At 40.4% G+C, this 21,245-nt stretch overlaps 1 protein-coding gene across 17 annotated transcripts in view; it reads left to right on the forward strand.

Annotated features, from left to right (window-relative positions):
* Positions 1–249: 249 nt before the first annotated feature.
* Positions 250–21,245, forward strand: part of ATXN2 (ataxin 2) — a 52,254-nt gene continuing 31,258 nt past the window's right edge. For 7 of the 17 annotated variants that reach the window (XM_075516334.1, XM_075516333.1, XM_075516324.1 and 4 more), the window contains exons 1-8: positions 250–515; positions 7,388–7,424; positions 9,102–9,161; positions 9,894–9,965; positions 10,196–10,346; positions 10,911–10,952; positions 18,405–18,529; positions 19,812–19,903. In XM_075516334.1, the coding sequence (XP_075372449.1) occupies positions 397–515; positions 7,388–7,424; positions 9,102–9,161; positions 9,894–9,965; positions 10,196–10,346; positions 10,911–10,952; positions 18,405–18,529; positions 19,812–19,903 (698 nt within the window). In that variant the 5' untranslated portion in view covers positions 250–396. The remainder of the gene's footprint in view (positions 516–7,387; positions 7,425–9,101; positions 9,162–9,893; positions 9,966–10,195; positions 10,347–10,910; positions 10,953–18,404; positions 18,530–19,811; positions 19,904–21,245) is intronic. The other 10 variants (XM_075516326.1, XM_075516327.1, XM_075516328.1 and 7 more) reach the window with 3 other exon arrangements.

Raw genomic sequence — 21,245 nt, forward strand, 5'->3', positions numbered from 1 at the left:
CTCCCGCCTCCGCCCCTTCACCTGCCGCAGCACCGCCGCGGCGCCCTCCGACTTCCCGTAAAGAGTCCGCGCCCGCCGCCCGCTCCGGCGCCGCTGCCCAGCCGCCCCCCGCCCCGCCGCCCCCCCGCTGCCGCCGCGGAGCTGCCCGAGAGGCGGCGGGGGTGGCCGCCGCGCCCCTCCGCCCCGGCATTCCCCTCAACCGCCGGCCCGGCCCGGCCTCTCCCCCCCCCCTCCGCGGATCCTTCCGCGCCGCGCTCCGCTCCCTCCGCCCCGCTCGCACTGTTTGGGAGCAACCGGCCGAGCCAGCGGCGCCCCGGCCCCGCCAGCGCAGCGAGGCCTCCCGGACCGGCCCTCGCCCAGCCCCGGCGCGCACCCCCGGCCCTCTCCCCTCTCGTCATGTCCCTCAAGCAAGCGGCGGCGGCGGCGCAGGCCGCCGGCAACAACCGCAAGCCCCCCGGCGGCGGCGGCCCCGGCCTCCCGTCAGCCGCGGGCGGCGGGAGGCAGAACATGGGCAGGTGGGTGCGCGGCGGCGGCGGGCCCGGCCCCGCCGCGGAGAACCCGGCGCGGGCGCCGCTCCCCTTCCCCCCGCCGCCACCCCCTTGCACCGGCCTCCATGGGCGGCGGCGGCGGCGCGGCCGGGAGGGGGAGCGGGGCCTGCTGCATGGCGGGGGACGCGGCCCGGCCCGGCGCGGGGGGCTCCGCCCGGCGGGGCGGGAGCCGGCATGGCGGCGGGCGGGGCGCACGCAGGCCCGCCGAGGGGCCCGCCGGTTCCGCAGTGCCGCCGGGGCGAGGCCGCGAGGCCAGGCCGCGGCCGGTGCCCTTCAGGCGGCCGGGGACGGCGGAGGGCACGGCGGGACCTCCATTTTCCGCGGCGGGGCGGCGGGCGAAGCCCCCCGCGGCCTGGCGGGGCCTGCGGCGGGGGCGAGGGGCGCCGCTTCCCCCGGGCCAACGTGACCCGCCTGCTGAGGAGGAGGAGGCGGGGGCGGCGGGGGCGAGGCGCCGGAGCCGGCGGCCGCACGTGCGCGGGGGACGGCGGCGGCGGCGGCGGGAAGGTGCCGGCCGCGATGGCGGCGGCCTCGGGGCCGGGGGGCGGCGGGGCTGTCCCGGGCGGGGGAGGGGGCAGCGCTCCTGCCTTGTGGAAGTCGGCGGAGGCCCGCCTGCGGCGGAGCACCTTCAGCTTGCTGGGGTTTATTTGTATTTATTTTAACAGATAGATACGTATTATTTTTTTATTCAAATCGCAATAAAATTCTCGCGGGAAGGGAGGCCGCAGGAGCGCTCGCTGGCCTCGGCGGTGGATGGTGGCTCCAAGCACGGCTTCCCTTTTTCACAGATTTGGGGGGCGAGGAACCGAGGTTTCGCAGCAGGCTCGGCTTCCCCTCCCCGTATCGCCCCCTCCCCACGCACGCTGCGGAGGCCCTGCTGTCTCATACTGCCTCTGGAAGATTGATCCTGCTCCTGCTCGGAGAGCGCTAGCTATACAAATTCACACATATTTGAGAGAGAGGAGGGGAAAAAAATAAACTTTCTAGCGTTGTGAATTTTTCCAGTGCTGCGGGGGTCATAACAAACAATCAAAGCAGGACAGTAACAGTTTTGAAGGTCATAGGCACTCAGAGCAGTTTCATTTCAAGTTTTATTCATCCTGCTCTTTAAGTTGACTTTTATTCTTACTCGGTTTTGTGCATTGGCAATAAAACAGAATTTACAGCGGTCCCATTGTTGGACATCACTGGAAATAGGATTTTACTTTGTTACCAGTCTGTGGAACTGGAAACGGAAAAGCTTTGGTAGGGTTGAAAAGGACAAAATAAACTTAAATAATAACAATAATACCAATAATACCTCAGCACTTCATTGCAATGGTTTAATAGTTTTTACATATGGCTGTTTAGATTGACCATGATGTTTACTGTGCTTTGCTAAACAGTTATCCCTGCCAACACACAGTGGCACTGTAGAGGTTAACGTGAAGGGCAACAAAACCTACAGCTTTTTTTAAAAAAAAATTCAGTATGATGGCGAGCACTTGCCCCTGTAGATTAGGGGATGCAAGCTTCAATTTCTCTCCCAAGTTTTAAGATTAAAGCCACTGAATTTCTCCTACCAGTGTTGCCTTTCTAGTTTTGTTGGATAAATTCCCCTTCAGAACTCCTTAGGGAGTTCTAGTGGGGCTGCTAAACAACTGACATATTTCCTCAGAGGTGTTCACACTCTCTTTTTTGTTAATCAGTTTTTCAAATTATTTCTGAGTGAAGGGTCTGTAAAATCACAGTCCCTAGGCTGATGGAGCCCCGTGGAACACCTTCACAGAACTTCTGTTGCTGTCCTAAGGAAAAGTCTTGTCTTTTGGGGAGTACAAATTCAAAGATAGTTCATGCTGCAAATCTCTTCATTGAAATGAAAAGCTAAGTGGCTTTTCTGTTTGAAAAATCAAATTGTTTTTTACCTGGCTTGCATCTTGGTTTCAGTTTGAAGCATTATGTTATTTAACAGAAACTTAAACATATCCAGTTTATGCCAAGCTTTCTTCCTAGCAGCTCATTTCCCTGCAGCACTAGCATTCTCTTTCTTATCTTCTTGAGATGCAAAAGAATGTTACTTTTCATGGCTAAGTTGCTCTTAAAGGCTTAGGTTTGGGTAGAAAGTTCATTGGTAGTTAGCTGTCCTGGACCTAATTTTCTGCTGTGTGTTTATTACTGTAAGACTTAATTGGGCTAAGCACCTGGTCCTACTACATCTGATAGTGAGTGGAAGGTCAGCTTTGCTCACTACGTTTGTTTCCATGGTTTTGTGATGATGGATATATGTATTTCGTATTAGAAAAGGTAAATTCTTGTGTGAACAAATAAGACATTCCAGTATTTGTTTTCATTATATTACTAATTTCTTCTACATAAGGGGAAAAATCACAACTGAAGGTACCTTTAAAGGTGTTCGAGAAAAACAAACAAGAAGGATTAATCCCTTTTGTTATAAAGAGGCACTAAGTGAAATGCTGTGTTTCTTTAATAGCAACTGCATGTGCAATGTGTCAGATGGGAAATCAGGCTGTAGGGGGGATGCCAATAGCACGTTGAACTGTAATTGGAGAAAACGTAGACCTCGTACACAGACCTGCTGTGCTAGTCAAAACATGATCTAATACCTACTTTTTGTGTTTTAGTTCAGTTTTGCCCTTATACAAGCACAGGAAGGTTAGCTGTCCTGTGATTGAAAGTTGTATCTGTCCCAGCATTCCTTCAAGCACTGCATCCTTTTTTGTTATCAATTTTTCCCCATTGTAATTTTGTCTGAAGGCAAAACACCTCAGACTCAGGTTTTGGATGGTTACGTGTCTAGTTACAATTGTGGCAGAAGGTCTTTTTCCTTCTTATTTGGTAACTTTCTTACCTAACTGGAATTGGGAGTCCTTTAAGAATACTGTAAGTTACTGTCTTTTATAAATGGCTTGGCCCATTAAAAAGTTAAAACCGAAATGATCCCATGATGCGCAGCTTGCTTTTGAGACTTAACACTTCTTGCCTACTCTTTCCTTTTTCCTTGACAGCCCTTTTTGTTAGCCTAAGGGCTTAAGTAAAGGGCAGAAGAGGGGTGTCCATTCTGTTCAGACAGAAGTAATTTGGAATATTGAGTGCTGAGGTGTTCTGATACAATGGAAGTGACTGTTCCAGAGGTTCAATCACACGTGCCATTCAGAGTTTTTCTAGTTTGTTCTAACATCTTTGTGTGTGTCGGTTTTAATGCAACCGTGCTGAGCTGCTGAGCAAAGTGAATGGATAACCTGCAGATCTCTTTCCTTATCACTGTTAATGCACTTTAGTATATTATATACCTGCTTTTGAGTAAGTTTTAATTTAACAACTGATTCATGGCGATGTATATGAAGAAGGTTCTTCAGTGACTAAGTCCATCAACAGGTTACAGATGTGCACTGGGTCAGACTTGAGTCAGGTTACTTACATATTCAGGCGCTACAGAAGTTGTCATCTTGTAAGAAGACAGGAGTTGACATTATTAACGTCAGTATTGGGGAAAAACTACAGAAAACAGTGCTGCAGGACTTCTTGTATAATCTCAATTTGACAGCTTCGATTAATTTGACTTACATAGACAAAAACTGCACTTAAATAAAATTTTGTACTTCTGATTTCTCCCTTAGAAGAAAGCTTTACCAGCTCTCTGCACTTGCAATGAAAGTTTTTTAGAGTATCCTGTAAATTTGTTTTCAAAGCTGTAGTAATGTCGGCCAGTGCTCCAGAAACATCTATTCACTCTGTTAAATTCAACAGTCCTTGTAGTTGCAGTTCTGCTCTAGACATTAATTGCGGTGTGGTTGCATTTCTTCCTTAGTCTCAAAGTGAAGATGCTGCTGGAGAGAAAACCCGAGACTTTCTTTCACATCCTGGAAAGACTTGTGTCCCTTGCATTAGTTTTCACTTAACTGGAAAAATATAAATGCGTGACCTTGTTTTGCTTATACAAACGCTCTACTTGGCATGTAAACATTAGGGTGGGAGGTGAGGGATGCTGAGGAATAGCTTAGTAAATGCTCATAAAAATAGAAAAAAAATTGCAAGTTGCTGCTGGGGAAAAATGTTTATTGTGCAGCATTTGGGATTAAGCCCTTACGGAGACTTTCACTCTTAAGGTGTAACTGCTGGCCTGCAATGAGTTGGCTACCAAGTTTAATTGCTTGGTCATTACTTTGGTGCAGCATTTTTCTGACTTTGTGACTTTGCTACCCCAAAGCAAAGGGCTTACAGGTTGGATTTGCCAAGCTGCTGTGCCTTCTCCCAGGCTTACCTTTAACCACATTTCTGCAATACAAAACACATTTTTTAAATTTTCATACTTACTGCAATCAAGATGTGGTTTTAGGTAGCGGTGCCAAATTGCTGCTGACCCTTCTAGTTTCCTCCCACCCCCATTTCTTAGTGCTACTCTCCTGTTTTAAATTGTGGTAAACTTCTGGCAAAGGCCATCTAGTTTCTGCCTTTGTAAAGGTCCTGTTTTTTTTGTATGGTGCATCAAAGGTGTGTCAAAGGGTAATTTGAACTTGAGTCTTACCTGTTGGAATATAAACCTCAAGTTGATGGCCTTGGTTTTAGCAGAAGGTACAAACAGATTTGATTGAATTGTAGCATTGGCAGAATTGGTGAATGTCTTTCTTTTTTCTAAGGGTTTGTGTTTAACAGTTGTAGCTGGAAAAAAAGAGGTCAGGTCTGTAAAGAGATCTGTTAGATCAGAATAGTATATAGGATTTCTGCAATTAGCTTAACTCTTGGTCTGATACAGAAGTTAGGACCTCTTGCCAATGTGGGTGCATACAATCAGATTGTTTCTTAAAGCAATGTGGGTAGGAACCATAATTTTGGAGATGTGGTAAGAGATGGAAAATCTAGAACACTTAGGTTGATGCTTAAAGGGAATACTCCAAAGTTTCTGACCAGTCTAGCAACCCAGTTATTTAAGTTCTAAGAATACTTGTCACTAAAAATGGGAGTGCTTTCTATTTCAAAAACACCAAGCTCTTTCACTTTTGACCATTTCTATAGCTGATGTAGGAAGGAGTATCTCCTAAAATCTTTGAGACCAACAGAGGGAACTGGTGAAATTGTTTGACTTTGGCCACGTTCTTTGAAAGACTGTGTTGTTGATGCTTTTGATTGCAATAAAAGGAAAAATCAGAACTGGACTGTACCTCTCTCTTATTTGGGCATTTCACATCCGGTGAAATGACTTTCAGGAAGAAGAGGATCATTCATCTGAATATTATGCAAAAATTATGTTCCATGTTCACGAAGGGCTCACTTCAGCACTGTGCTATAGGTAGCCATTTGACAAATGGTGGACTTAGTAAATGGTGAGACTTGCTTGTCTCCAGAGCAAGCCTGAAGTTGTGATGCTGCCTTATGGAAAGTTAAGACCAGTAGGTAATTAAATAAAGGCTATTTGCATGAGGTTTTTTCCCATGAGATTTGTACTTTGCAAGTATTCTGAAAATGTTAGCTAGACATCTGAAATCTGCAGTTATTGCCAATCAGCAAATGTCATCAGTGTGCGTGAGGCTGTATGAGAATACATTTCTGTTTCAGAAGCTTGTTTTCTTAAAGGAGTCAGGTGATAGTTTAATGGTTTTTCATTTTTTCCTCATTAAGGCCTTTCATGTTTCTCTGATAGACTTGCTTATTTCTGCAGAATTTATTGGAGGGATATTTATGTTCATTGGGAGAAGTTCCTTTGATTTCTTGGCTAACTCAATGAGCCCTATTTATAAGGGCATGTTGTTTTGAGAGCAAGGTTGTAGTCAACCACAGCATGGTGTTTTTAAAAGCAATTGAATGCAGTTGACATTCAGTTGGATTTAGATTTCAGTGCTGTTTGGATATTTTGAAATGTAGACATGATTCTTTGGGCCTCTTTAATTAAATGGTTGTGCATCTGTAAGGTGGGTCTATTTAAGAAATTGATTTTTTTTTTTTTTAATAGAACAGAAGACTTCATTTTGCCTCACATTACAGTGTGCACTCCTGAAGTCATCGTGATACAAATCTAAATCGCTATGAGAAATATTTGAGACTAGGACTTCCTGGTACAAGGAAGTAACTTTGAAATAAAGCACCCCAGTGAAGTTGAAGAATTATCCCTGTTGCGGACTTGCTAGCTGCAGGGAGGTGGAGGGCACAGACGGTTGCATCTCAGTTTGCAAGATATTAAGAGCATACAGGTTAATTTAAAAGCTTTTTGAAGTGTCCCGAGTGCTACACATTGACAGATTTGCATTAAAATAAGTTAGTGTTTTTGAGGGGATGGACAGATTTAATTAGTTGCACTTGCTGGCTTGTGGTAGTCGTGATAAACGAGCTCTGTAGGTAGGGCCTTACAATCAAGGCTCCTCTGTAGATGCGGCATGGGTCAGTTATTTGGGTGGCCCTTAGTCAGAGGGACAGTGGCGATGCACTGAGCCTCTAGTCTTAGAGAAGGGGCTCTGTGCTCAGTCGGGATTGGGCCTGAAAGTGGTTTTTGGTTTTATGTGCCAGTAAGTTTTGGAATTTGCTTTAGTTACAGGGTTCTGCTTAAGAGATAATAGTTTTGGATTTTTATAATGACATAGGCTTAGTGTTTTCTTCATTTTGTCCTTTAATTTATTGTAGGTAACCCTCTTGCCTACTAACCAGTGTTACTTGCTTGTAGGTCAGTAGTTTGGAGGATAATGCTGTGGGGCCTGTAGTTGTCCAGTTCTGCTCTAGGGGAGTGCTGTTTTTCTCTGATCCCATTCTCAACACTAAATTAAGATGGGTTTTTGAATTCTTACTTGTTAAGAAATTGGTTAATTTCAGCAGTTCTTCTTGTAATCATATCCCATGTATGTATTTAATTTCAGAGGTCGCAGCAGTGGCAAAGGACCGCCTCAGCCTACGGTAAGTATATGGTTTTTCCTCATTGTACCACTTCTAGATATGAGGAAACAACTTATGTACAGTGAACCCAAGTATCAATGTAAGAATAGCAGATACTGGAATATTCTCCCAATTTTTTCCTTTGGATACCTTGATGAATATTTTAGACTGAGCTATGCTTTTCTAAAGACGTAGCATCTTGCATTCATTTAAGTCTCCTGGGAGGGTGAAGGGGGGAAGGGTCACTTAAACTTTTGACTACACTAATATAAATCTGCATTTTCTTGCAATTATAGTTGTAGATACGGATAACATTTAACTTAAGGCAATACTTTTGAATTAGTTCCTCTCTGGAGACTCTAACATTGGCTTCTCCCTTAAACAGATGACAGTAAGACAGCATTTAAGACAGCATAAAAATAACAATTTTGTTTAGCCTTACTATAAAATAGCTAACCCAGTATTATCAGTAACCTGACTGTGTAGCTTTAGTTATTGTTGAGGCTATATATTGTTGATGTATAGGTGTGGCTTGACTTGTAGAACATAATTTTATCAAAGCTAAAGATGTGGATCTCGATTTAAAGAGTGGATCTTTGAACTGCACTAATCAGATATTTGCTAATTTGTTATTGGCCTGATTTTCAAGGATGGCTAATATTGGGGAGTGGGGCAGAAGTAGGAAGGTTTAAAAGGACTACAGTTTACTTACATAAATGTTTATTGAAGATATCAAGACTCTTCAGTAAAAATAAAGAAGCTTTGAGGAAGAGTGGTGAAAAAGGTCATATGCAAACACTAAACATCATAAAAGTGTTAGTCTTTATGTCCTCTGTACTGAGTGTTGAGCATAGGAGTGTCCTTAAACATGTCTTTTCAGACCAGGAAGCATGGCTAACATGCAGGAGTGAGTGGATTAAGTAGCTGACAGTTTAAAAGATACATTGTCAGTTAAAAAGCTCAAAATATGGTGAGGTCCTTGCATGTTTCAGCATCTTGTGTTTCACAAGCATGAAGTTGACAGGGAGAGATAGGAGATGTTGCAACAAAACACAGACATCCTCACCACTTCATGTATGCTTATGTGAGCATGTCATCTAGCAACCTGGGTGATGCTTGGTCAGCTTTTCTAGTGCAGGATCTCAGATTCTGCTACTGCAGTGAATTACTTTTGACTAATTTTATGGTACATTTTGTAGCTCTTTGGCGCTCCACAATTTGATGACTTTAGCTTCTGTTAATGCAGGTAATCAGGTCTGTTAGATGAAAAGATGTAATTCAGCAGACCCTGAAAGCATCTTTTTACTTCTACAGCAGTGGAAGTACCTTATCCTGTTGATGGCTCTTAAACCAGAGAGGGATGTTAGCAGGGCTTTTTCAGTTAGGAGTGTGGGCATATGAGCTTCACCCAACCAGTAAAGGAATTTCCTTATCGAGTGACATTAGGGGCACTCTATAATGTTTATCTTGTTTGGAAGGATGTTCAGATCTTTAATTGATCAGAGAAAGGGGAAAGAGTCCTCTGGAAATCTCATGTGACCTAAGTTCTATGTATATTGACTGAGTAAGGTTTTGGACCAGTGTTTCTAGAAACTAGTATGTACTGATGAAAGCTTGCATTATTTTTGGCGCACTGGTTTTTTGAATTGTTATAAGTGTTTCTCCTATATTCATGACAACGTCGTCTTTATTTTTCAGATTTCTTTTGATGGCATCTATGCAAACATGAGAATGGTTCACATACTTACGTCAGTTGTTGTAAGTCTTCATATTTGGAAGGAGAGTAAACAGTTTCTATAGTGACATAGAATTGTTAACTAGTCCGCTAATTGTAATATAATAGAGCGAATATTAAACTTTAACAGTAGGCATCTTTTGCCAAGATTGAACTTCAAAGAATCACAGTAATAGCTATTCTGTAGTTTTGGCTTGGTAAGGTTCAAATGCAATTTGCAGAGGTATAGCAAATATCTTAAGGTACACTGGTCATATTTTGAATTTTCTGTCTTTAGAGTGGTTATGGATAAATAAAATGAGTCTGTGTGCAGGGAATGGAAGCCTTTCTCCCAAAATTTGAAGGGAAGTCCCAACATGGTCAAAATTCAGTAAGGCAGACTGTCTCACACCTGCTAGAGTCCAGGATAAGCCTTCGTCCTTTTTGTACCCACACATATGCACAGACTTAGTTTTTGCACAAAAACTTGATCGTGTGCATAACTGGTCAAGAGTCTTGTGAGTACCAAATATGCTCCTGTGAGTATCTTTAAATCCCTTCAGAACAGATTTTGGTACGCACCCAGCTGTTTGCATCTGCAGAACACAGTGGTGTATTTATAAATGGGCACATGTTGAATGAGTAGATTTGACTAAAGACTGAGCTGTATTTTTACACATTGCACTTGTGTAAAAAATACATCTTTGACAAAATCACTCAAATGTCATTTTTTCAGGCTGGTAGAAAGCTGTATTTTCATTTTTCTTGCATTCTAGGGATCCAAATGTGACGTACAGGTGAAAAATGGTGGTATATATGAAGGAGTTTTTAAAACCTACAGTCCTAAGGTAATTTTTTTTGACTCTTCCCTATTTTAAAAGAGCCTAATACTGAATAATCAATGTTTGATTAAAATTTGAGTATTTATTATGAATTATTTTGACTATTCATGTCTAGGTTTACATAAGCAGATTAATTTTTGCAAACTATTGTACATGTCTGTTTTTTGTAAGTATGTGATGGTATCCAGTAGCTTATTGTGCATTAAGTTAGTATATTCTTTTTATCTCTCTAATAGTGTGATTTAGTGCTTGATGCTGCTCATCGGAAAACTGCAGAATCCAGTTTGGGGCCAAAACGTGAAGACATACTAGAGAGTATCTTGTTCAAGCCTTCAGATTTTGTTATGGTGCATTTTAAGGATATGGATACCAATTATGCGAGAAGAGGTATACTTGTTTTTAAAGTTGTCTGTATCTTAAGATCATACGTCAAGATTTTTCAAAGTAGATGCTTTAGGATCCAAAAACTAAAGTTCACATTTAGACTCTTAATTGTTAATGAGTGCGGAACGTCGAAATATCGTGTTAAAGTCAATGGAAAGAGCGGATGCTCAGCACCTCCTGAAATAGAAATTTATCAACGTTTTTAAAATAGGTTGCAGAACTTTTGTGAGGGCATTCTGCTTTGAGTGGCTGTTTTTGGTGTCCGGAAAGCAAATCCTTAGTGGTGTTACAAAACATTTTGCAGATTTTGTTGAAGGTTGTTGTTTCTTTTTTTTGTAAATGTCTTTCTAAATTAGTCTGTTAAATGTTATATGAGAATCCATGAATACACAAATTCTTTATAAAAATATTATTGTTCAGAGTTGGTGTAGTCTATTTAGTTAAGTAACTTTTGTCTCTAAACATGCATTCATATAAATATTCTGAAAATACTACTGCAAATGGAGCTAAAAATTCTCTAGGAAAATCCACTATTTGTGTTTTTAATTTCTGCTTTACTACTTGTAGTGAAGGTTCTCCAAAATACAGAAGAATCCAGTGAGGTGGCAGGCAAGTGATCTTAAAATCTCAAGACATGACTTGAAACTGTCAGAATTAAACAATTTTACAAGCAGTCTTCATACTTCTTTTAATGTCTGACCTCCAAGACCCTAGTTATTTTTCTGGAACCTAAGAGGCTCATGAGTCAGACAGCTCTGGTTCCTTTGCAGATTTTTTTGTGGGGGCAGCAAATCTCAAGGTTTTTAATGCTTATGTTCCTGACTTGCTGGGCTAAGGATTAAAAGCAAATACATCTCTTTCTATGCCATGGAGTGAAATTGCATATGTCCACATTTTCAGGTTGCTCAACAGCTGTCACTGGGAGCTAAGTGGTTATTGTAACGCGCATGCTTTATTCCCATGTAGCAGTGACTTAGAGATGCATAGGGACTGGTGGACATTTAATGAGATCTTTCTCTTTTTGCCTTGTGTTTGTACATGCATATGTTCTTGCCTGATTTAAAGCTGAAGAATGAGAGGCTTGTTGTTTCAAGGAATTTGTTTTTCCCAGAAGAAGATGCATAATGTCAGAGCAAATGTAGCATTGAAATGCAGATAAGTTCCATGTTCTGGATGGGACTTTGAATTTAAATTACACAAGAGCTGTTTTATAATGGGTCTGCTATGAACATCACTTTAATGTAAATGCAAACTGGGCTTTCCATTACCCAATCTTTATAGATTTTGAGCAGACAGAATGAAGAATATACTACTACTTCTAGGAATAACTAGTCAATGGAAGTTTTCTAGAAGAAAATTACTGCTTCAGGTTGAACAGTTGCTCAGTTTGCTTTATTAGGTGGAATGTCTTTGAATCTAAATCTCTTAAGTAGCTGGAGAGGAGAGCTGAAATAAAGCTGTAGAGACTTGGAGCAAGATAAACTGGAAGGCTGCAAAACTCGATAACTCGTAGTGGGTAAATTAATCTGTTTTCCGTTTTGTCTCAAAAATGTATTATCTTGAAATGACACTTGAAAGTGTAAGTCAGTCTCTGATCATACCTGCAAATTAGAGCAATGAAGGGCTTTCTGCTTCTTGGGAAATTAAATAAGCAAGGATTCAAAAGAATGGAAGTGAATGAACATGCATGCAGGAACGGCTGGCCTGTTCTTATAAATAAACGCAAATCTTCATGGTACCCAGTCAGATAAGCCTTGCAGTGAAGACTGAGTCTGAACTCCTAGGTGAGGAGGTGGTCCTCCTTGCCACGTTTGTATTGGGAATGGTTACAGTCTGGTGCCCAGGGAAGTAGACAGTGTTGCACTTCTCCAGGAACAAATATTTTAAAATTGCCTAGTCCTCAATGTTTTTTGGCTTTCACAGACAAGTTAGTAGATGATTTGGACATATTTGGTTGGAAAGCCAGCTTGCTCTCACTTCTTTAAAAATGTAGTCAAACAAAAGGGCACTTCATGAGCACTCTATTGCCGTAGGAGAGGCTTACCTAGCATAGGGTTTGTTGGGGTGTTTGTATGTAGTTTCTCCTACCCCTTAGGAGACTACTAGACTTTTGAGGAGGCCTTGAAGTAAACTTAATTTCTGCAGAAGGTACTGTTTTGGAAATTTTACTGCATTCTGCTTTCCTGGGTCAGTATAAGTATCTGGAGTTCTATGGATTTTTATTCTGGCATTTGCTTCTCTGCTGAGCTGGGGGAGTGTGGACAAATGGTGCTCCTGACTCTGTGGGTCTTGATCTTCAGCCTTACCCTCAGACTTGAATAGCAGAGATCTTAGCTGCATTGTCTGCCTGTCTGACCAAGTCAGACAGAAGAGACTGGAAGAGTACGGGAAAAGAGCAGCAGGCGGGGAGAAAGGGAATGGGATGGATTCTTCTTTCAGAGGAGTGGAAAATAGAGTTGTCTCTGAAAGAACCGTCTGAAATACTCTGCCAGGCACCTTTCATTGCTATCGTACTTGTGCAGCTTTGGAGCAGTGAGCTGATAATTCATCCTGCAGCTACATCAGTAGTGCAAGTGCAGGGGAGGTAACAACAGTAGAGGCTTGGGGTGGGTGAAACCACCGCGTTTGGAAGCAGCAGTCTTAGATTTGCTTGTGCCAAGCATGACATTGCACCTTTAGACGCACCAGTGGAGAAAGTGTGGTGCCTGCTCAGATTGTAGAAATTGGAAGGGTTGGGAGAAAAAGTAGTAGGTCTGTGTGGATAGGGATGTTCTAACAGTTTATATTTAAAAAATAAATCTGTCCCTACTTCCTGGGCCCTTATTTGCAACTCCGTCAGTCTGCATAGACCTTCATGCTTGTGTAGATTCCTGTTAGGCTTCAAAAGGAATGGAAAGGAGTCACCTGAGGGTCTCTCCCTGTGGAATTAGGGCTTTCTGCAGTACAGGCAGGCTGATGAATGAAACATGCATTGGAAAACTCAGGTGAAATTGTATTATATCCATCATCCCCCTTTCAGACTATTCTGTCTGCGTTTAAAGAGGGACAGGCACCATCTTCTGCATGTGGCAGTGGAAATGGACTGCTAAAAATCCACTCTAATGTGCAAGTTGAAATCCTCGGCTGTATGTTACATGCTAACGTCTTTCTGCTTCACTTTCTGAGGCAAAGGCGAAGTGCCTAGACCTTGTAGTTGCTAGATTACTTTGGCTGCATGATTGAAATAGGAGGGTGTGTTTCTCCCATGTTCTGCAGACCAAGCTCTCCTAGCAGTGTTTCTTGTAGTCCTAGACACTGATCAGGCGACAGTGCTGGTTTGCATATGATTCAAATTTGAGTAGGGCCTCAGAGTTGCCTTCTTGGATTCTCTTTAAAGACAAGACAATTCGACATCATAACTACTGTTAAAGTAAAAGGCTTCTACAATGTTTTTATTGTTTTTTTGGCACCGTTACTGCACTGTGAGAAAAATATTACAAATCCAATGAAAAAAGGCAGAAGAGAATTGGCTATTTAAGTTTTTCCTTGAATTAGCACTGAAAGTGGCATCCTTCCAGAGAAAGTGTTGCAAGGGGAATAGCAGTAGGCATATTATGAACAAAGGAAGGAAATGTTGGCTCTGCAAAGCTGGCAGTAACTGGTTTTAATGTTTCAAATCAGTATTAAGTAGTTACAAAACAAATGAGAGTTTACTGTTGAAACCTTTAAGATGAAACCTCAGTTTACTTTGGGCCATGCTAAACTTGATCAAAGCTTGCAGTGTGCAGCATGAACACCTTTGGCACATAATGCCGATTGGTTTAATAGCAGTTGAACTGCAGAGTTGCACTTAATTGCATATTTGTGCTCTTCACCATTAGTAGCTCAAAACATGTTTGCGAAAACAAGCATGTTAAACACTGAAATTAATTAAACTCAGACTCTTAATTGCTCTATTCTGGCAATTTTTTCTTTAACTCATTTAATAGCACATACTTGAATTTGCCCAAGCTGAGTTTTTCTCAGAATGTGTATATTTAATTTGTGTTTACTTAATGTGAATTTCTGTTGTATAGAATTGTCCTTGGGACTTTTTTTTTCCCGGTTAGCAGGCTTTAAAACAAGAAGCGAGGTCTTTGATATCAAACTTACTTGCTTAGGAGATGTCACATTAAGCAGGTACAGAGGCAGCGGGGGCTAATTGAGTGTTACAGCTCAAGCTCTTTGTTTGACCAATTTTCATTTGATCTTTAACTTGTGTTTTACCATGTAGAAAAGGAATTGATTAAAAATTTGGCCATGTCAAGGTGTCATGTGAATTGCTCATTCAACAGCTCAGAGATATGAGGCACCAGATAAGGGGGAGGCTGAGTCTGTGCAGTCAAGATCTTGTCTGTTATTACTCTGACAGTCGGCACTTGTAGCAGCAGTTCATATTATAGCTTCTACTTTACCAATAATCTTAAGAGCAGTATTTTTGTTTTGGTAATAATTATTTGTATAATTTATTTTTTACATATGTTCTCAATTTTGTTGCTCATTCATTTTGGTAAAGTCTTGTTTGACTTGCCGCATTTTTAATCTTGGTGTCCCATGTGCCTGCCTAGCTGTTTGTTCCAGGAAAATAGTGATCTGTGCCTTGAGGTACTGTTCTGCTACATTTAAACTTTGCCTGGATGCTCATGAGACCATATTGTCTGACTAGAAGTCTGCCTTTGTAGCCTGAATTTCTCCTAACTCTGGATTTTCTTTGAATTGTAGAGGTTAAACTGATGTTGCAGTCTCACTTGTGACTTTCATTCTAAAGTGAAAGAGAAACAAAGAGCAGTGAAGCTTCCTGTGCCCCATGATATACTGGATTCTACTGGGAAACTTAACATTGACTGTACACATCTTACTCAGATCTGTAGCATTCATTAGATAGTGGAGTTTTTGTTTTGGCTTGGGTTTTATTTTTTGCCCTGCAGTTCATCACTTGACAGGACTCTGCAGGATGTTTATGTGGCTTTTTAAATAAGAAAATTAGTGGGTTGAGTAGATGAGTCTTGTTAAGCTAGTATTTTATTCACAGTATCCAAAATGGCACAGTTGTGTATGGAGTTTGTCTGAAGTAATTTAATTAATTTAATAGAAATTAAGGAAACACCCATCTGAAATACAGAAGATTACCTCCATCAGGTGCTCTTATCAGTCCTCCTAACTCATATTTATCTAATTTCATTGGAGAAGAGTTCCCTCTGCTCCCAGTGAAGTAGTGTAGAAGCAAATTTCACAGTTTCCTAAGTGACATAAGCAGCCTCCAACTTGCATTTGGTGTAAAATGTCCAATCGGAGAGGATCAAACATGAAACACTGAATTAATAATGTTAGGCACAGAAGCAGCACTGGTCTGTCTGGGTTACGGCAGTGTTAGCTGCAGGGTATTGATAAGGTAAACGTAGAGTTTCCAAATACAAGTGCCTTGCCTTTGCCTCCCTGTTAAATGTGCTCTTTTGTTACTACTTAACTGTGGACTGAGGTAGCGCTGTGTTACTATGTAGTTTCAGATGACATTAAAACATATCTTCTGTTTTTATAGTATATTCTAAAAGCTGTTTGTGTGAAGGGAAACTGCGAGACGTTTTCTTTCAAGTTGGTATACCTTAGAAATCTGTAGGCTATTTGGAGGGGTATTTTGTGAAGCAAAATGGGGAAATACATGGGGCTGTTAATAGGTGGGAACATTGCTGAAATTTTACTATGGAAATGATCTTTGCAAGGTGGGAGATGTATAATCAGTTTGAATATGTCTGTGAGAGGGACTGAAAGAGTTTAGCTTTGCCTGAATTCAGCCATATAATGTGAAAAAATCCACCTGTATTTATATCTGATGTCTTCCAATTTTTTCTCTCTCCATATCTGTTGTAGTTCCTTCAGAAACAGGTAACTTTTTTGGCAGTCACTCTATGTCTCTGCATCTTGCCTTTCATAATGCTTTTGTTACCATAATATATAACGGAAACTTAATATCTTTGCTCGCACATTTATGGCACTATAAAACATGCATGCGTAACTTCACAGAATCATTTAGAGTATCTTGCAGTTAGTTGATGACTTCTGTTCTCACCCTTGATTTTTACCTATTCTGAACAGTTGAAAATGCAACGATTGAAATTTTGCATCAGCACGTAGGTAGTACAATGATACGATGACTGTTTCAGAACAGTTTACAAGCAATCCCAGAACGTGCCTGCTAAAGGCATTGCATTTAGTGACAAGCTAGAATATAATCTCGCGTGAAGGTGTTAACCTCCAGCTGTGTAGTTACTGTCACAACTTTCATGGGCAGACTATGACATCTCGCAAGGTGATTGATGCAGGTTTTCACAATTTCACATGAGCCCTAATAGTGGTGTGCCTGGTTAGGTGTCTTTCTTTCATTTGGCTTTCTTTTCTTATTTTACTCATTCTTTTGTATTTGAAATGAATGTTTAGCTAATAAACTTCTCTTATTTTTCATACATCTTCTATAACATTTTGTTTCATATATGCTTATTAACAATGCTTAATTGCTTATCCATAGTTCCTTTGGTCTTTGTGTATGAGTTGAGCAAGCATTTCATGAGATAGTGCAGAATGTTATTAGACAGACTAAGCACAGTTAACTTTTATGACAGATCATGCCAATATATGTACAGAACTTGACTGTGAGATTGGGTAAAACAGGAATAATGAGCTATGTCAGCAGTCTCTCTTTAAAAAATCTTCAGTGATTGTTTAAAAACTGTAACATCAGTGGCCAACTTCATACATTGTGAATTCTTTTCACGATGGCTTTGAAGTTCATTTTTCTTAGTAAGATTTCAGATCTTGCCAAAAGTTAATTTAAGCCACATTCTTCCATATCTGGCACTGCCTGGTGGTTTGATCTCATCTTTTCTAAAGGTCTGAAATGTTTGCTCTTTATTTTATCAGTAGAATGATAATAGGAAATTCTAGATTGAAGGCTTATTTATTTTAGGCTTATTTATTTATTTATAAGCTTATAACAAGCTTATTTTATTTTTTAAAGTTCCTTTTGTGTAAGTAATTTAAGAATTTGCAGGCAGCTCAGATTTAGTTGCTTACGAATATAAAAGCTTGGCTTCCTTGATGAATGGCTTTGTACATTTTTCTTCTTTTTTTTTTTTTACAGCATTTTAATATTCTAGTGTTATTCCTTAAGTCTGGTTTGAATGAAACATGAACAAGTGAAAATAACAGCTCATGATCTTTATTTTTTTATTTATGTTTTTATAATTTATATAAACAATAGCAGATCCTTACTGCTTCATGCACCTAACAGTATATTTATTTTCATATGTTGTTGAGAACAAGAGGTAGAGAGTTTCTGAATCTTGCTGTGTGATTTGGGTAAGCTGCTTCTTGAAAAAGCTCTTGGAGGAAAGAGGACATCTCCATTCATGTCACAGTGAACGGGTGCACCAAGCTAAGGGATAATTGAGTTACACTGCAAAGAGAGTAAAAGTGTGTGCATGCATGCTGGTGTGTTGAGGAGTTGTGGAAATAGAAGAAACTCAGATATTTGAAGGGAAACTTGTATTCTGCCCATTTATTTAGGGAATGGGATTGAGTTGCATTTATGCTTTTTTGATATTTGCCTAATATGTTAGTGTGCAGTTGTGCGGGCTGTTTGGAAACGCGTATTATACAAGTCTTGGGTTTTCTAGAGCAATGGGGATCCTCAGGTAGCCTTTTTTTTTTTTTTTTTAGCATAAACATATGTAGTTTGTGTAAAATATTTTGAAATAACTGAAAGTAATTACTGCTGTTTGATGCCTTGTCTCGTACTTTAAGTTGCAAAAACCCCCTGTAAACAGATATATTAGAAGTTAGTCTGTACTTCCATAGTTATTCCAAGTATGAAGTACGCACCTTTCTAATGTAGCCCTATTGAATACACCAACTACAAGAGAAGGTGAATGATGTTTAATGTGCCTGCGATTCAGCTGCATTTGGTTGTTCCTCAGATAAACTAGTGTGTACTTTTTCCTGTACTTAAGGCAATTGATTTCACCCCCATCTCTCCCCACTCCATTGTAGATGCTTTTACTGACTCAGCTATCAGTGCTAAAGTAAACGGTGAGCACAAGGAAAAGGATCTTGAACCATGGGATGGAGGAGAGACCACTGCTACTGAGGAGCTTGAGGCATTAGAGACAGATGTTGTAAGTAATGCTTTTTTATCATCTATGACAGTCTGTAGAAAATAAGCTATTTCTCTGGACATGCCTTGCAACAATTCCTTAATTTTAATCTAGTAATGAACTTTTGACTAATATTGCTGGCCTACATTGTATGGGTGTATGTTCAGCCTTTGCTAGCAGCTGCCACAGTACTTTTTTACAATTTGAATAAGAATAGCTGGATTTCAAATGCCACTTTTGGCAAATACTGACAAATGGCAGCTGCTGTGGTAAGGGACGCGTTTGACTCATGGACTGGCTGAAAGAGGAGCTTTTATTAAGGACTCCAAATTCAGCAATACACTGAAGTGATTTATGTTTAATCAGAGCGTTCCTGTCTGACTATCATTGCATTTGGAAATTATGGCAAAATTGTGCTTAGCTAACTGTCTCTGAGCTATGATGAAGGAAATTGATGGAAGTCTGACCCATGACTTAATAAGCACAGATACAATCTCAGTAGGTGATGAATCGTCAGATGAAGAGTATGGTCTCAAATGACGTTTCTTTATGTATCATAGCAGTCAGCTTTTGCTCAACCATGCATTCTTTTTAGTAAGGTATTCAGACTGCAATATGTTAAAGAAAGAAGATAATACTACTGATTAGAGGAGAATCTAGTCACGTTACTGTGGAGCATATTAACTTTGTCTGGGTAGAACAGTTATCCTGTCAATTTTAGTGTACGTATTGTACAGCTGAGATTTATTAGAATACTTAATACTGTCAGTGCTTTTATAAAACATTCAAAACATTTATCGTTGTGCTTGAGTGCCGTAATTGCAATTTTGCTAAAGTGGGGAAGTTGTGCAGATCAACAGGGGTCTTCTACCTGTGGTGTGTGTCTCAGATAATTGCATTAGTAGTGCATTTGAAAAGTTTCAGCACTTGCCACAGCAAGGGACACTTCTAATGTTCAGAAGTGTCAATTTGCACTTTTTGGAAAAGGCATTCATTATGTATTTCTTGCTAGCCAGTAATCTTCTAGTACAGAGTGGGCATGGTACTTCAAAAAAAAAAAACCTTATAAAACCAACACAAATACACACAACAAACAACAAACTGGCTTTTGAAGGTAAAATCTGTGCATCTGATGAACAAAGTTCCCCGAAGGAAATTGTGGCTTTAGTAACTTTGTTGTCTGGACAGCGAATTCATAGGCCCAGGAAAAAGGGCAAAAGTTTTAACTTCTGCCATCAGCCCTTAATTTTAAGGCAATATATTTCCAGTGTCATTTTGAAAAATGAGCATCATTTTCTTCTAGTCTAATGGATGGGATCCCAATGACATGTTTCGTTACAATGAAGAAAATTACGGTGTAGTATCAACTTATGACAGCAGTTTATCTTCTTATACGTAAGTTCCAAAATATTTTGTTATTAGATTTGTATTTAATGTTCTCCTTGGTGTGACAAACTTTATATTCTGAAGATACATACTTTCTAAAGTTGTGGAATTGAATAACTGAAAAAGCAATGAATGAATAGTGCTTAAGAAACCTTGCCAGTGTTCTGTGAATAGTTAGATGTAGTAATCATTATATATTCCCTTAAATGGGCACAGTTTATTCCCATTGCAATATTTTCTGAATTTAGGCATGCAGTAATGCTTATTTCTTACCAAAACTTTTATGAATAGGGTGGAAAATACCAAATTGTGAAACTGTCTTTACATAGTTGCTATACGTGTAGTTTTTGTTTAACTTAGCAAACCAGTTGGCTAAATCCTAATTTTATTGAGACAATTGATCTGGTAGATATTGGAATGTTGAAATGTTGCTGATAACTAAGGGGGGGTTGTGTGCTGTGGATGACTTGTTTAGCAGACTTGTCCAGATCTAAACTAGAACTTTAGTTACAATATAGTAACAACTTGAATATAGAAGTAGTATAAAGCCTGCTCTGGCTGCTTTGGCAGTGTGGACCTGTTCCCAGTAGTCTGCAGCTATAATGTTAACTGCAACTGCAAAACAAATCAATTGCAGATGCTCAACAGCCATTGTGAAATGTCTTTAATGTTTCCCCAGTCTTTTAACCCCCAAAGCATAAACTTATTTTTGAATGTCAAGGAATTGTAGTGAATATTTTGATTTTTGTGTGTAGAATTGGAGCCCTTGTCTACAGGTCTCTGGTTCAACACTTTTATTTTTACTATTTTGTTAAAATAGATCTGTAACATGGTGATAATCAAAGTGTCTTAATCGGCTTACATTTGAATCCTGGGGAAGCTGTTCTTTCGTATACTTCACTGCTCTAAGTACTTTTTGTACTTTTGAACTTTAGTCTTCCATCTTTCTGCTTTATGGATATTAATGGAAACAGATTAAAGACATGAAGGTGGCTTTAAATTGCCAGAGACAAATTCCATTGTTTCCTAGTCAAGCAACTTGCTTTGCCTATCAGTCTGCTAAACTGGGAAACTTTTCCTAATGCTCCCAAGTGTGGGATGAGCAGCAGTGTAGCTAAATGCTTGTATGTGCAGCTGAAGGATTGTAAATGATTTATTGTTTGATTGTTTTCTCTTCCTAGAGCTAAGCGTTAGCAGGTATAGTTTGTCAAACTGCATAAAGGTACAAGTTTGTGTTCTAGCAAGTGTACTGCATTAGTATGTTGATCAGCTGCTGTACATGCTTCTGTCATCCCCAGGGTTCTGAACAATGTCATCTTGCCCATCCCCTTTGTTTCATCTTTAATGGCCT

The sequence above is a fragment of the Mycteria americana genome, chromosome 13 (assembly GCF_035582795.1).
Source record: "Mycteria americana isolate JAX WOST 10 ecotype Jacksonville Zoo and Gardens chromosome 13, USCA_MyAme_1.0, whole genome shotgun sequence".
NCBI lineage: Eukaryota > Metazoa > Chordata > Aves > Ciconiiformes > Ciconiidae > Mycteria > Mycteria americana.